Below are 15076 nucleotides of genomic sequence, written 5' to 3'. Positions count from 1 at the left end.
CAAGGATGTTCTCAGCGCTTGCCGAGGGAGCCAAGCGTTTTTCTCCGGAGGAAAAGGAAAAAAAAAAAAAAAAAAAAAACCACAAAACCTTCCCCAGGGGCTCCAGGGATGTGCTGGCAGCGAGCGCCACCGCTGGGCTGCCTGCTGGTACTCGCTCTCTTCTGCCTCTTCAGCCCCAGTTATTGCCATTTTCTCTTCATTGCGTTTTCTCTCTTTGGTAGGCGCTGTATGCTTTTGGTTCACCTATTTACATGCACACTTGGAGCAAATAAAGCGACTGAAAGGGGCAATCCGCAAAGAGCAGCCGTGAATGAGAACAGCTGATACGTTCTCTGAATTTTGCTGGATCCCTGCTGAAAGCTCTCCAGCTTTGACACCTTTCTGTCTCATGTTTGTCACCTCCTGGGCCACAGGGTTCCCTTTCAGATGCGCGAAAGGAGCTCTGCAGGAGCTTGGACTGCCACTTCTGGATTTTTTTTGTTGTTCTTTGCAGCAGCCTTTGAGATCTTTTCATCCTACTTTGAATCTTATTTTACCTCCCTTATTTTACTACTGTGTTTATGAGTTTAACTCTTTCCATTTTTAATCTGGGTTAAGTCATTTCTCCCTGGAGTTAAGCAGTGACCAGGTTTGTGATCACACAATCTAAATTGAGCAGAACACATTTTGTGCACGTGGAGTAGCACCAGGAGCTGAAGCAAAACTCCAGCCGCAAATGTCCCCTCCAGGAACAAGCGGCCGGAGAGGGGGAGCAGCCCTCGGGAGGTTTGTCCCAGCGCTTGCGTTTATCGCAGGCTGCCAAAGGGTCACGTGAAGGGAGGCTGCCGTGCGGAGCCTGGCCGGCACTGTGGTCTTGCTGGTGGGATCCTGGCAGCTTCTGCCCCGATGGCGTTTGTAACCAATCATCAGATCCAGAAGGTAAGGAGCAGGTGGGAAGCGTGCCTGGGGAAGGAGCGTCTCCGCAGTGCAGGCAGTGACGCTGCTTGTAAGGCACGGTTGCTACTCGCTAGCGTTGGCTGGGTCTAGCGGAGATTTGCTTCCACGATCACTTTGTATTCTGCTCAGCTTCTTGTACTGCATTCATGTGAGTATGTGAGGACCCTGTCATGGCCACAAATTCTCCTGGAAAGCCCCTTGTCCTGCAGAGCTCCCTGAGGAATCTCTCTTGTGCTATGCCCTTCTGTCTGCTGCTCAGCTGTCACCCGCGAGGCTGAAATCTGCCCATCAGAGGATAATCTCCAGGGTGTTCTATATGAGGAAACAGCAGTGCCAGCAGGGTTCGCCTCCCTTTGAAAGGGGTTGTGCAGCCAACCATGAGAAATCACACAGATTTTTCCCTTAAACCAGGGAAGGTTTTTTTCTCTGTGAAGGAATCTCATTCTCACTTGGATTCCGGCTATGAGTGCTCTGTTCGTCTTAGCAGGATTTGTAACTCAATAGCTGCTGGTCACGTATCTTAGATAAGATATCCTTAAGCCACAGAGACTCTAGCAGTGATGTCTTCTCTGGTTTTGGGGCTGAGGAGTTGAAATTTGTTCTCCTTAACTCTATGGAATCTGAACCTGTTAACTAGTTATCTTTTTCTTTCTTACAATAGAAACTCCTCTTGAACTTTAAAAACAACCAAAACCAAAACAAACAAAACCAACACACCACTTAGGTTTTGTCCTACGTGGATGAAACCATAACGAGTGAACATGCCAGGAGCAGCAGAAAAATTAGTTTGTGTTAGACTAGAGACACTAAAAGTGACTTAATCATACCTTAAATCAAATATGGTATGGCAGTCAAGGTGTCTCTCGTGCCTACTACATGTCATCCAGCTGTGGAGCTGAGCCTGGGGTGCTTTTCTTACTACGAGGCACAGCGAGGGCCAGAGCTGCCCTCTGCTGCTCTGCGCTGCCTTCCTCAAGCGCCCTGGAGGAGGGCAGCCACCCCGTCTCCTCCTCCTAGTTCCACCAGGATGGCTTCCTCGTCCTGGAGCATTTTTTCACCCCGGAGGAGTGCGACAGCATGAGGAAGCAGATTCAGGGGATCGTAGCCGAGATGGAAGTGCCGTCACACTGCCGGACAGAGTTCTCCACCAAGGAAGGGGAGCAGCTCCAGGCACAGGTACCTCGTGGGGCAGGGCTGGCCCCGTTACAGCCCTGGGAGGGAAGGGGGGAAGGCAAATTGCTGCTCAGCACCCACCCTGGGGGAGCAAAACTTTCTTCTAATGGCACGTGCTGCTGCAGCAGGCATCTGTGCTCCAGTTCTCTGCGAATGTTTGGTTGTAGCCCATGGGTGTGAAGTTCTGGTGAAGTCCTAATCAGTGCCAAGAGATTTAGCTTTGTGGAAAACCTACACATGATTTCTTTTGACTGTGCTTTGTTCATGCTGCGGCTTGGTGGGGAAAAAGATGCAGGTGAGTGTTACCTCTTTGATTGAAGGTTCCTGTATGTATTTACAAGGCTGCTGTCTTTACTGGGCTCTTATCCCTGGCAGGGCAGCTCGGATTATTTCCTAACCAGTGGAGACAAGATTAGGTTCTTCTTTGAGAAAGGCGTTTTGGATGAGAGGGGTAAGCTCTGACCCGAGTTAGCCCCAGTGAGGGGACGGGAGGAGGCAGGGGCGAGTTCCAGCTCTGTGGACAATTCCTGCTGTGCAAACCATGTTAAATTCTGCTTTTGTCTTGTAGGCAACTTTCTGATTCCAAAGGAGAGATCTGTCAGCAAGATTGGCCACGGTACGTTTAAATGAGGGTGTTTTGAGAGGGGTGGGCAAAAGGGAGGCAGTTCTCAGACACGAGGACTTCTCCAGACCCTCTCACCAGAAATAACTCGATCACTGGAGTTTAAACCTTCCTGGGTGCTGAAGTGACTCTCTCCATGCTCTGCTGCTCCTCGCTGTGCTTCCAGGGGACTGCTTCCCCAAATACTGCAAACTTCACCCCGTTTTGCCATTGTGGCCTCAAAGCTCCTCTCTTTGCACCCCCAGCCTCTTTGGCTGTGGATTTCTGCATTAAATTTTGGCACGGCAGTCCACTTTTCCCACATCGCTCCATCACTACCTCTGTGGTTCTTTCCATGTTGCCCCTTATTCTCCTATGTCAAAGGATTTCACAGTTTTCAGTTACCTTTTCAAAGAAAAAACAATGCTTCCAGGAGGGTCACGCATAGCACAGAATCACCGACGTGCAAAAATTTGGACTTCAGCCCCTCTTGCATCAGAGATGGCTTGAGCAACTTCCCCACCTGAGGCTGGTTACATTAGGACATGTCTCCTGTGTCCTGCACAGCGTGTTGCCCACACTGAAGTCGTCTTCTCCCCTTTGCCATTGCCAGCATCTTTTCTTTACTCTTGCTGGTTTCAGTTGGTGACCTGTTTCCTCTCTCCCAGCTACCCGACTTGCATTTTGATCCCTTTTCTTTTCAAACAATACGTGGAAAATAAAGAGCGTGATTAAGTGCGTTCCCCAACCGCCTGAACTTTGTTCGGGTTTAACTTCAGCAAACTTGGAAAAATCAGTACTGCGAGTTCTTGGCTCTCTGGTTTTCTCAGGAAAACAACACACCCCCCACAAAAACCAACCTCTGCCGCTCTGCTGTGCTCTTGCACTCCAGCTTTTCCTCTGGGAAACGAAAACCACTACAGCCGCCTGCTGACTCAGCAATGCAGAGGCTCCTCTGATTTATTTCCTGTAATGACTGAGCCTTGAGCCTTCGGTTGGGCCTTGCTCAGTGGCAGCCCCTGCTGGGACGGTTTCTGGCTGCGAACAGGAGCCCCGCAGGGAGGGAGCTGCAAGTCAGTGTCTTTACTTTGTTTTCATACGTTTTGCATAATATAATACTGAATCACATAATGTTTTTTTTTTTTAACATAGTTATACGGCTTTTTTTTATGTAGCTGTGGTTTGCTGCCACTGTATTTTGGTCTCTAAAGAAGATGGTATTAACCCAGAAGGGCTGTGTCACCTTAGGCATGATGCTAATCCACATGTGGCCACTCCTGGTGGATGTGAAAGTTTCTGGCCGCAACTTACATTGCTTGGCTCATCACTGACAGCCTTCAGGTTCCCCTCTGTTTGTGAAATCTTCAGCCTGAGCCTTGTCTTTCCCCTTTAGCCTTGCATGCCCATGATCCTATCTTCAAGCAAATCACTCATTCCCCCAAGGTTCAGGTAAGCTGATGCTGTCCCTAGAGCTGTCTGAAAAAAAAATTAAATTCTGGAATAGTTAATCTTAAGGAATAGTTAATTTTAATATTCTATTCCATAAAAGGGAATTTAAATGTCTCCAAATAAAAATGCTTTGTAGTTTGTGGAAAAAGCGAATATAAATTTTGGATTTTTTTTAACAGGAACTGGGAAGAAAACTAGGCCTTGAGAGACCAGTAGTTGTGCAAAGCATGTACATCTTCAAGGTACGGCAGCTCGGGTCCCCGTGTCACCCCAGGAGTAAGACGCTGCTTGGTGGGAAGCTGTGAAACTCCTCTCTTCATGCATCTTCCTTTTCCTTGCAGCAACCTGGCATTGGTGGGGAAGGTGAGGTTCATCCCGTGTCTCTGTTACACTGCAGATAATACTCCTTCAGGAAAGGATTATTACCAGGAACAAGGCTCAGTCTTGAGCTTATGAATTTTGTGCTCTGAATGTTAAAACTGTAGGAAAAGGCATCTGCATTTTCCAGAATGTTTCTACATCGTATGCAACGTGAACAAAGGGCTAGCTTGACCTTTGCAGCAGGCTGAAAGGTGATGCTTTGGCGTTTAAATTAACATGTGTGATGGGTGGGAGGGCAGGGTAGGTCAATCAAAGAGCACCAAGTGCCTCTTCCTCAAGGTGCTGGGCTCCAGGGGCTTTCCAAGCCCCCAACCAGCGCCTCTTGCCGCAGTGACACCGCACCAGGACGCCACGTTTCTGCACACGGAGCCTCTGGGCAGGGTGATGGGCTTCTGGATTGCGCTGGAGGACGCCACGCAGGAGAACGGCTGCTTGTGGTTCATTCCCGGCTCCCACACCAGTAAGGGTCGCGGTATTCGGTGTGTGCTGCAGAACCCACTCACGCTCTCCCTTGCGTAAGGGTGAGGAGTAAGGTCCATGGCGTTACATGTTCTCCTTGCAGCATGTCTTTGTTTGTCGAAAAGATGACTATCTACTGCACAGGGATCTTTCTCTGAGCTGCTGTCAAATCTACACTCAGTTTTTCAGCAGGTTTATTGACTGCCTCACTTTGCTCCTAGCCACTTCTCCATCAAAGGAATTTAATATACAATATTTTCTTATTGAAAATAGGTACCATACATAGCCGATACTGTTTTAGTTCTAAATTGAAATCTAGTATAGAAGCAAAGGATGTAGGTTACTGGGGCAAGGAAAGATAGCCCTCCTGAATTGTTCTTTATTCCAGAACCTGTTAGGGTGAGGCCCATTAAAACTGCCCTTGCATCCTGTCTTTTGACTTCAGTACTATTTCAGAAGCTTTCCCTTGCAAGATTCAGACTTTTTTGCAAGACCTCTGAGACTTAAGATTTTAATGCAGTGAAGGTCTTAAACTAAAAGGTCTTGTCGTCTTATAGTGAAACTGGTCATTGCCAAATGCTGGTGCTCCTTCCACAGCTTTGTAGCTTAACTGTTCAGCAAGCCTGATCTGGACTGCAAAGAGTGATTCTCCTTTTGCTTTCCAGTGGGAATACACTAAGAAACCACTTTTTTTTTATTCACTTACAAAACTGTTTCTTTTCCACGTTGCGTCCTCTTCATGAAGATGCTCTTTTTTTTTTTTGCACTGGCCAATAACCTCTTTACTCCTGACAGTGATCTGTAAGGGGAACAAAAATCCTCTTCCCCACAGTACAACTTCCAAACATCGATCTGAATTTTTGTAAACAAGGGGAGCCTCCAAGTCTATGCAAGGCTCTCTTGGACAGTGCCCAGGCAGCCTGGAACAGGGGTGAGACCAGATCAGCACAGGCTCATGTCATAGCGATGGGTGGTGGCTGCTGTGTCTCTAACCACTGCTGGGTTATGGGTGCAGTCTTCTGCCTTTCGCTGCCTCTAGGGCACTATTTGGCTTCCAACTTAAGTGTTTACTCAGAGTAATCATAGTACTCTTCATTTAAAGTACTCAACCCTCATAAATTTTGGAGTTGGTTGCACTCTGATAGCAATTTATACTCTTCTAGAAAGGAAAAATGGATGAAAGTTTGGTTGTGCATAAGTGCCTGATGATTTGTGTTCCTAAATGGCTATGTTGAAATGCACAGAAAGAGTCAGGGAGGCAAACAAAAAGGAGCTATTCATCAGTTTCTGCCTCATCTGGAAAATCCCAAATCTTTGATGAAAAACCCCCAAATTTCTAAGGAAAGAATTGAATGCATGATAAGAAAATTTCTGTCTTTGCTAAGAGAAAATACTATATTCTTCCACCACTGTGCAAAATCTGGTTAGTTTTTTAATTTTTATGGGTGTTCACTTCTTTCTGTGGATTTGCAGATGGGATTACACGGAGAATGGTGCGTGCAGCTTCAGGTGCCTCGACGTGTGTGGAGTTTGTAGGGTCAGAGCCGACCTATGACGACAGCCAGTTCATACCTGTGCCTATAAGTAAAGGTAAAAACACGCCCCAAAACAGGAGTGCATTACTGTTCAAGAAAAAACAAGGGAGATACCATTGTAACACTTGTACTTTCCTTATATTCTAAAGCTAGCACTCACAATTTGAAAAAAAGCAGTACAGGTATGTCTTTCCAACAGGTGGACTCATTCTCATCCACGGGGAAGTTGTCCATAAGAGTGAACTCAACAGCTCGGAGTTCTCTCGCCATGTGTTCACCTTCCACATAATGGAAGCCAAGGACACCAGCTGGAGCAAGGATAACTGGTAAGGTTGCTGTCCTGAAACAGAGCCTTTTCTGTGCAATAACCAAGATAAAACTTTTATTGGTCTAAAACTTTTATTGGTCTCCTTGCATGTTGGCAGCACAATCCTGTCAACATGCGCAAGAAGTTGTTCTCTGCATTGCACAGAGCTGGGCTAACCACAGTTTTGTTGAAATAAATGTTGTAGCTCCCCAATATTACCTCTGCATATGCTCTGAAGAACTTCTCTTTGCTGGCACTGGTGCAGGTTTGTCCTAAAATTTTCTAGCTCAGGAGCAGTTCCCAACAGCTCAGAGCCCGTTCCTGGGAGACGAGCGCTGTCTTACCCACTGACCAGGATTCCCTAGCTCTGTACAGCTGGATCTGCTCATTTTCAGCCAGCAATAAAAACCTCATCTGCAATTCTTGGAGTGCAGCACAGCAGGCAGTGGTCTCTTCCCCTCTTCCCAAAAAATTAAGACAGAATGAGAAGCATGATTCTTAGAAGGATGTTGTTTAATGGAAGCTTTCAAGTTGTCATATCTTAGTGCATTTAATGACTCTTCTAGGTCGTATGCAATGAGCATATTGGAGCTAGAGAAAATTCCATGCTTACAATTTTCAGTGCACTTCCACCTCACAAAAACATGCAATTACTTATACGCTTCAGGGATGCCTCTCAGTTAAAAGTAATTTATACTAAATTTAAAATAAAACAGCTGAGTGCCTGAAAGATGGATGGAACTAATGAGTACAGGTAACCGTAGTGTTCAAACCGAAGGGTTCTAAAATGTTGACTTTTCTATTCTTGCTCTATCAGGTTTTGTCCTGGGGACTGCTGGATGAAGTATTCCTTAGACACAGTTTCCATCAGTAGCACCTCAGTTGGTTTACCGTAGAACTGGAGTAGTCTCTGAAGTTTTGTTTTTTAACTCTTCCTTATCTCCTAGGCTCCAGCCAACTCCTGAACTGCCTTTTCCGCTGCTCTACACTTGAAGCTAGTGACTGGCTTCTGGAGTCAAGTAGCTGATCGTTATTCCTTTGATTGTTTGCTCATCTTTACATGTAACTGTCACTACATCAGCTCTGAAGATTAATTTATCCTGTCCTCAGAGTGAGGAACCTTCATGCAGCTGAATACACCTGCATTAGTCAGAAGCTTCTAATACATGAACACTACTAGTGCCGAGAATAGTCGCCCAGCCCATTTGGTAAGGAAACTTCTTCAGTCTTGAGAATGGACCATTAAAGACCATTCCACCTTGACTATAGGGGCAGATAAGTATTTCTTCTTGCAGATCTTTAGTATTTTCTTCTATTTAAGCAGAGATTTAATGCTTGGCTCTGTTAATCACAGCAATGCAAGTGAACCTGTCATGTGAAGATCTCTGACTTAGCCTTAGATCTCTGTCCATTGTTTGAATAATAATTAAAGGTAATACTATTGTGGGCAAAATGAAGCAGGAAGTCTTTTATAATTATTCTTCTAGGTATTTCTGGCAAATTGCAGCTGAGCACTTGAACTATAGGTTTGCTGATTTAAAAATATTACAGTTCTTAAAGATTCATGTTAAAATTAGGAAAACAAAAAACCCCAGACTCCTAACATTTAAATAAAAGGTTGGAAGTCTTCCTTTTCATCTCCCTCACATCATCCATCTTTGAGGAAGTCAGCACATGAGCTTCTCCCAAACATGTGGCCAGGGCAAAGCTGTGTGATGGTGAGTTTGATCTCTGTGCAACAAGAGCAACTGCTAGCCCCAGAACCCCAACAAAACCAAACCAACTTTACACCAAGGTGAAATGTTACGGATGTTAAGTAATGTGAGTTACATCAGAGGCAAGCTCCTGCCTGTATCCTAACCTGAACAGAAGCCATGGAGGAGTAATTCCACTGGCACTGGTGTACTGGCAAACTTGAGATATGAGCCTGGTCTCATTAGTGCACTAATTACATCGTAGTAAACCTCCAGTCTGCTTGGAGACTTGGCAGAGTAAACTTCTGTTTTCTTACAGAGGACCATGTAGGTATGCCTGTAGTTGCTCTAAAGCTCAACTCCATTTCAAATTGTTAATTAGCTTTTTACTGGTGGTGTCACTGGTCAGCTAAACTGACATCTAACATTTTGAAGAGTGTTTTATAGAAATCAATGTCTGACTACAAGGGGTTGGTACAAAAGCACAATAACCATGAAATTAGAATAATTAGAACTTCAGATCACTTCTAAAAACTTGCAAGGAAAACAAACTTAACCTTGCTGGTGCCCAGTTAAATCTAGATAAAGGCAGAATGGGCTTAAAACCTATTTTTGTAATCTATTTTCTGTCAAAGTAGATTGGCTTAGGGAGCAAGACTGGTTCCTACTGACTCGTCCCTTTCAAAAGGATATTGCCCATCTCTGGCATGGGTTTGATCATCCCATTTTTTTAAAATCATTGAATTAAGTTTATGGTAAGAAGTATTTTTTCATCCCTCCGGGCATTGCTGGGTGGTGCAGAAAAGACTCAATACAGCACACAGTTTGTCACAGCTCAGGTGGTGGGAACTTGGAGGCTGGGTAATAGCAACAGCAGCAATGCTGAGTTCAGTCCTGCTGGTAGCAAGTTTCAGCTGCTCTCCTCGTCCCTTTTCTATAGTTTGAAAGCTGTGAGTGGGATGGAGGGAAAGTGACTCTTAATCTCACACAACTCTACAACTTTAGTGGTGAAGGTTGAGGGTCTTAGCAGTGGAAACAGCTAAACGTTTTTCTGTATCTTTCCATTACAAGAGTTAATAATTTAGAATAGCACCTTTCTGCTGAGGAATGATAGTTTGTCCCCTGGTTATACGCACCACTACCTGCAATTTGGAAAAACATCTACTTCAAGTGCATAAATGGAAGCAAGAAGCTGGACCGAATTTACAGGATTTACTGGTAAATGTGAAGTAAGCAGTCCAGCGTGGTTACTGGATTGTTTCCTGCAAACACTATCTGATCATTTATCGCGTTATTAACCAAAACAAGCTGAATAACTCTGTTGCGCTCAGGAAAAGCACTGTCAAAGTCTCACTGTCAAAAGCCCTGCCTGGGCAGCAGTAAATTGGGCAACGCTGCCTCTTGGCTGGTCCTGGCCTGTCCCAGGAACAGGCACTGTTGGACCCTGGGGCCTGTTCTGCAAGCCCAAAGCGTGAGTTTTACTCCACCCTGCCTTATTCGCACTCTTAAGACAGTCTCACAGCTAGGATTGCGGGAAAGGATTGTGTAAGGGATCTTGGAGTGGCACTAAGCTCTTCCCAAAACTGTATTGTTGTTCCTTTATGCAAACAAAAGGAGTGTCAGAATGTAACTTCATCCCTCAAAGAAGGATCCTGGAAAGCCAATCTTCTGCTTGGGCATTTCTCAGGGGAATGGAAGAGGCAGGGAGGAGGAGATTAGTTAATATGTCCTGTTCTAATGGATGTTTGGCAAACGGGCAGGAAAAGACAGTCAATACAGAAGTGTTTAATATATAGAAACTAGATCCTCCCCATGGTAGTTATAGATTTAATTAAACGGACTGAAGTAAACAGTTCTACTCAATCTGTCAACAGAAGCATTTTTCATAAATGATTTGATTAAACAGCTCTCTGGATAAACTGCCTCATGGTAACTTAAGCTGAAAAAACGTGCAAAGTGGAAAACTGCAGTAGTGTAAAAGATGTTTATTGACTTCAACAGCCTTCCTGCATTCACAGTTAGCGCGCAACTAGTTTTTTTTCTTGTGAGCTTGCTTAGTTTTTCTTCACTCTGAATTATTTGGAATAATATTTAATAGAGATTAAAATCTTGAGAAACATTTTTCTTGTTGTGGAAACATCCAGGCCTGAAACTGTAACCCTCTTCTTATCATTGCTTGGAATTAAGTCTCAAATTCTCAACCCCCACCCCCCCCCGATGAAGTTAGCTCTGCAACTATTGTATCTGAAGTTGTGTTCATGCATTGCAGTGCATTAATAGGGCTCAGTTGATGGTGACTGGATACATCAGGACAGTCACATTCGTTCTGGGTAGAGAGTGGCGACCCTCACAAAACATGCTTAAACAGTGCTTATACAGGAGTGACTTCACATATGCAGTAATACAAGATGACAGCATTCGGTACAGTATGACAAGTTTAGGCTGTGATGCAGTACAGAGGAGGCACGATCTCTTTTCTGTAATTAACTTACCTCTTCTTTCTCTACTCCCTCTGCCTCTGGGCACCCACAAGAGACTTAAAAATAGCATTTTTATTTAATAATCCAATTTATCAGTCATGGTTGGGTTCTTGTGAGGACAAAGAGCAACTCATGCTGTTTTAAACTAGGAAAAAAAAAAGAGAACAAAACTTCTATTAAATAGCTATTTTCCATTTGTTTTTAACAATTTTATCTGCTGTACCAAAAGCAATGTTTAGATTTGGCTTTCGTCTCTCACTGTAGTGCATATTCTATTTCCACTTTCCTCTAGAAATGGAGAAATCTCTGTTCCTGGAAGTGCTTCTAAGCCATAAACATTATCTGGAGGTAGAGAGGCAACAGCAGATTATCGATTTGGGTAGTATAAGCTTCCAAAAGGGAAACTAAGCTCACAGACGCCAGAATCCAGGCATAGCTGGAGTTCAGATTCACATTGCTGTCAAAGATCAGAATAAGAGCCACAGCAATGATCTGAGCAAAAATAGCTGTCATTGTCCCTTCAAAGGTCTTCTTTGTTCCTGGCCATTTGATTTCTCCCATGGTACTGCCAAAAACAGAGGCAATGGTGTCTCCTACCCCTACTGCTAGCACCCCGGCGTAAGGGACCAGTGCTCCTGCCCCAGACAAGCTGCCTTGAGGAGCACAAGATCTAGGAAACAACCACACTGGGAGGGACATGCCAAGAAGAAGATAAATATGAGTCAAGATTAGAGGCCCGCTGTCTCTCTCATCCAAGAAGAGAGACAGCAAATGCCGAAGAGTTTGGCCAAACGGTTTGATCCTGAAGTACCGGATATATTCTAGGAATATGAACACTGCCAGACACAGGACTGCAGCAACATAGAGAAGCTGGTGGTCATAAATCAGTCCGGGAACATAAGTAGCTACAACAATGAAATGGAAATATTTCCTGGTTATAGTTGAGGCCTGGTGCTTTTTAGATTCAGATGATCTCTTAGCGTTCTGGTAGAAAACTATGCCACACGCTGAAGCAGCCAAAAAGGTCCAATATACAAGAAGGTAAACTCTTGTCTGTGTCTGAAATAAAAACTGGAGTAGCCAGAACAAAGGGTTCTTCTGAATCAGTCGGTAAAGCCAAGGCATGATGACCCCTAAGCCTAGCACTGCTGTCATCATGTGGAAAAACATGGAGGAGATCCACGTACCCGAATCCATGAAAATGAAGAGAACAGTGAAGAAAAGCCCAAGAAGAATAACTCCGATAACTGCCACCAGAAGGAAAAAGTCTATGGGCTCACCTCTGCCCTCAACGACATTCAGCGAGCGTTTGATGAGCTGATTGAGAACAAAACTTATACCTCCAAGCACTAGCAATGCTTCTCCAGGGGTAAAACATCGTGGCAACAAGTAAAGCAAGATCATGCTGAGGTAGACAAAAATTAGCAGCACCTCTAGGACCTCTATCACTTCTGAAACAGTCAAAGAGTGCTTCATCGTATAGATAATTATACTGCCAGCAACACCAGTGAGTATGCAAGTGTTGGAGGGCACGGGTTTTGTGATGCCAACCGCTATTACAGACAAAAAGAGAGCAACCAACATGCCAGTGGAAGCTACGACTATGCCAAAACGTTCAAAGTACACAATGCCAGCAGCCTTGCACCTCTCCTTCATCGCTATCCCCAACAAGGGGATGACCATGCTAGCTGGCAGGAGGCCGCTGTTCGCTGCTGTGCGGAACTGGAAGACGGCCCCCCCCCAGCTGCAGCAGCCGGTCCCATTTGAACTGGACATAAAAAGCCTGGATGGCAAGAGCTACAGAGCACCAGGAGTAGCGGTCCCACACCACCGCGTGCACGCACAGCACGATGGTGAACACGATCAGCGATTCCACCAGCACAGGCTTGTTTAACATGATTCCAGTCCGGCGTGGCTCAGGGATGCAAGATCCTTCTCACGAGTCCTGATATTCCTGATAATTGTCCGCCACGCAGAATTCCCTTTCATGCTACTGCACTTCCTATTAGAAAACAAACAAGCAATTAAAGTGAATAATATAAGAGCTAAAGCTTCTGTACGCCTCTCTTATTTTTAAGCTCAATTTAAACTGACAGTTATGTGCCAATTATTAATGTCAATACAGGTAAATAAAACCAGTAAACCCAAAGTGATAAGGGATTAGTCAAAATCGTTATCTCCATTTGAGAATCCAAGACATCAGTCTGCAGTGATGAAGCAAACTACTCGATACAGGACTATTCAGATACACTGCAACAGAAATACTTTATATTGTGTCTGAATTGAAACATGAAGCACACAAGCCATATGTATTCCTAGAAGGCTTCAATATGACAGTGTAAATTGGAAATGTAGTTGATGTAAAATAGCTTAAAGGTAATTTTAGAAACTACTTTTGTACGCTGTTTTCAGTGCAGTTTTACGGAATGTTTCTCCTTTTATTAAGTATTTCTCTCTGATTCTCTGCTGTGCAACCTGCTTCCCCCCCAACCTCTCTCTCTTTCTGTTACTGGTGTTATGATTGAACACCTTCCCTACAGCAAGAGTGGTTTTATAATGCTATGTAGTGTTTACAACAGAAGGAGGAAAGAAAACATCACAAGCATTGAGGGGAAAAAAAAAGTCAAGTGGCATACTTGACCTAATTTTGATCTATTATCAGAATTGTCAAGATAAGCTAAATTGGAGAGCTTGGCACAGAAAAAGCAAACAAATTATCTTGCCTGTAGCTGTGAGAGTACATTCATCACATCCTATCAGTTTATAAGGAAGGCTACCACTTTATTTTAAATCCTGTTTTTCATTCAGAGATCTTAGCGGGAATATTAATGGGTATCTATCAAAGTTTGTACTGCTAAACTCCCTTACGCTGTGCGTCTGGAGAGTTTTCTTTACGACCTCATATTGAAAACATTTTTTTAGATTGCTTTTTGGTATCTGTAGAGTCTGAAATACTTGACTGCCAACCAACTATGTTGTATGTCCTGTTGCTAAACAGCTAGATCAGGCCAACTACAATCTTTTTGCCGTTTATTTTTTTGATAAAACAGGAAAAGAATTAACCATGGAGTTAACAAAAAAGATCTAGCATGGGCAATGTCTGCCTATGACCAATACTGGTTTTGGGGTCCTCCCAGTTTGTGGGCATGGGAAGGGGAAACTCAACAGGTGTCTGAGAAGAGGGAGGGCAAATACCACAAGCTGGCCAGAGGCCTGAAAAGTTCTCGCCCTTCGCCTGGCAAGTTTAAGGCTGCAGCCCAGCGCTTGCACCAGGAATGACAGGCAACGGGCTCCTGCAGCAGGCAGCCTGCCAGCTGGGCCACAGGACCAGGAAGAGTTTCACCAGACAAAATGCCGATCTTCCGCTGCAACGCAGCAGCTCCTGCGTGCCCCTGGGCGCCCTTTTTGAGGCGAGGCAGTTCCCCCCCCGAGCCACCCGCGGGCCTGCTGCGGCCCCCCCGGGCACCTCCTGCACCTGAAGGGGGCTGCTAGGGACAGGCCGGGGGGCTCCTCCTCGGGGAGCGTGGCGACGGGGACACGGGGTAATGGCTTTGAGCTGAAAGAGAGGAGATTTGGATGGGATAGAAGGAAAAATTATTTACGGTGAGGGCGGAGGGGAGGGTTAGATTGTGTATAAGGGAGGAATTCTTTGTGATGAGGGCGGTGGGGAGGTTTAGGTTGGATATAAAGAAGAAATTATTTATGATGAGGCCGCAGGGGAGCTTTTGATGGGATACAAGGAATAAATTCTTTACGGTGAGGGTCGTGGGGAGGTTTAGATGGAATACGAGGTAAAAATTCTTTGCAATGAGGACGGTGGGACACCGGAACAGCGCAGGGCAGCTTCCCAAACGCCCTCTCTTCCTCCCCAGCCTCCTCCCACTGTTCCCCCGAGCGCTCCGCGTACCCCCGCCGGGCTGGGCCGGGCCGGGCACAGGCCGCAGCACCGGGACCCCCCCCGGCCGCCCCCCGCCGCGGGGCTCCGCACCCACCTGGCCGCCCGCCGCCATCTTGGCGCTGCCGCTGTCACATGACCGAGGGGAGCAGCACCACGTGATGCC

At 45.4% G+C, this 15076-nt stretch overlaps 2 protein-coding genes across 2 annotated transcripts; one reads left to right on the top strand and one right to left on the bottom strand.

The window, feature by feature from the left end:
- Positions 1-385: 385 nt before the first annotated feature.
- On the top strand, positions 386-8477 carry PHYHD1 (phytanoyl-CoA dioxygenase domain containing 1). Its single transcript, XM_035555024.2, has 11 exons — positions 386-918; positions 1954-2112; positions 2485-2560; positions 2678-2725; positions 4104-4159; positions 4339-4401; positions 4501-4522; positions 4872-5000; positions 6473-6589; positions 6734-6860; positions 7789-8477. Exons 1-11 carry the CDS (start codon positions 886-888, stop codon positions 7832-7834), a joined length of 876 nt encoding a protein of 291 aa, XP_035410917.1. The 5' UTR covers positions 386-885; the 3' UTR covers positions 7835-8477.
- Positions 8478-10505: 2028 nt separating this feature from the next.
- On the bottom strand, positions 10506-15070 carry DOLK (dolichol kinase). Its single transcript, XM_035555003.2, is given in 3 exon segments — positions 10506-12758; positions 12760-13017; positions 15008-15070. Coding segments are annotated over 2 exon segments (1572 nt in total). The 5' UTR covers positions 12913-13017; positions 15008-15070; the 3' UTR covers positions 10506-11339.
- Between the last annotated feature and the right edge of the window lie 6 nt (positions 15071-15076).

Source organism: Cygnus atratus, chromosome 19, assembly GCF_013377495.2.
Source record: "Cygnus atratus isolate AKBS03 ecotype Queensland, Australia chromosome 19, CAtr_DNAZoo_HiC_assembly, whole genome shotgun sequence".
NCBI classification, from domain to species: Eukaryota; Metazoa; Chordata; class Aves; order Anseriformes; family Anatidae; genus Cygnus; species Cygnus atratus.
The sequence above is the reverse complement of the archived record's forward strand: the minus strand, read 5'-3'. Positions and strand labels throughout refer to the sequence as shown.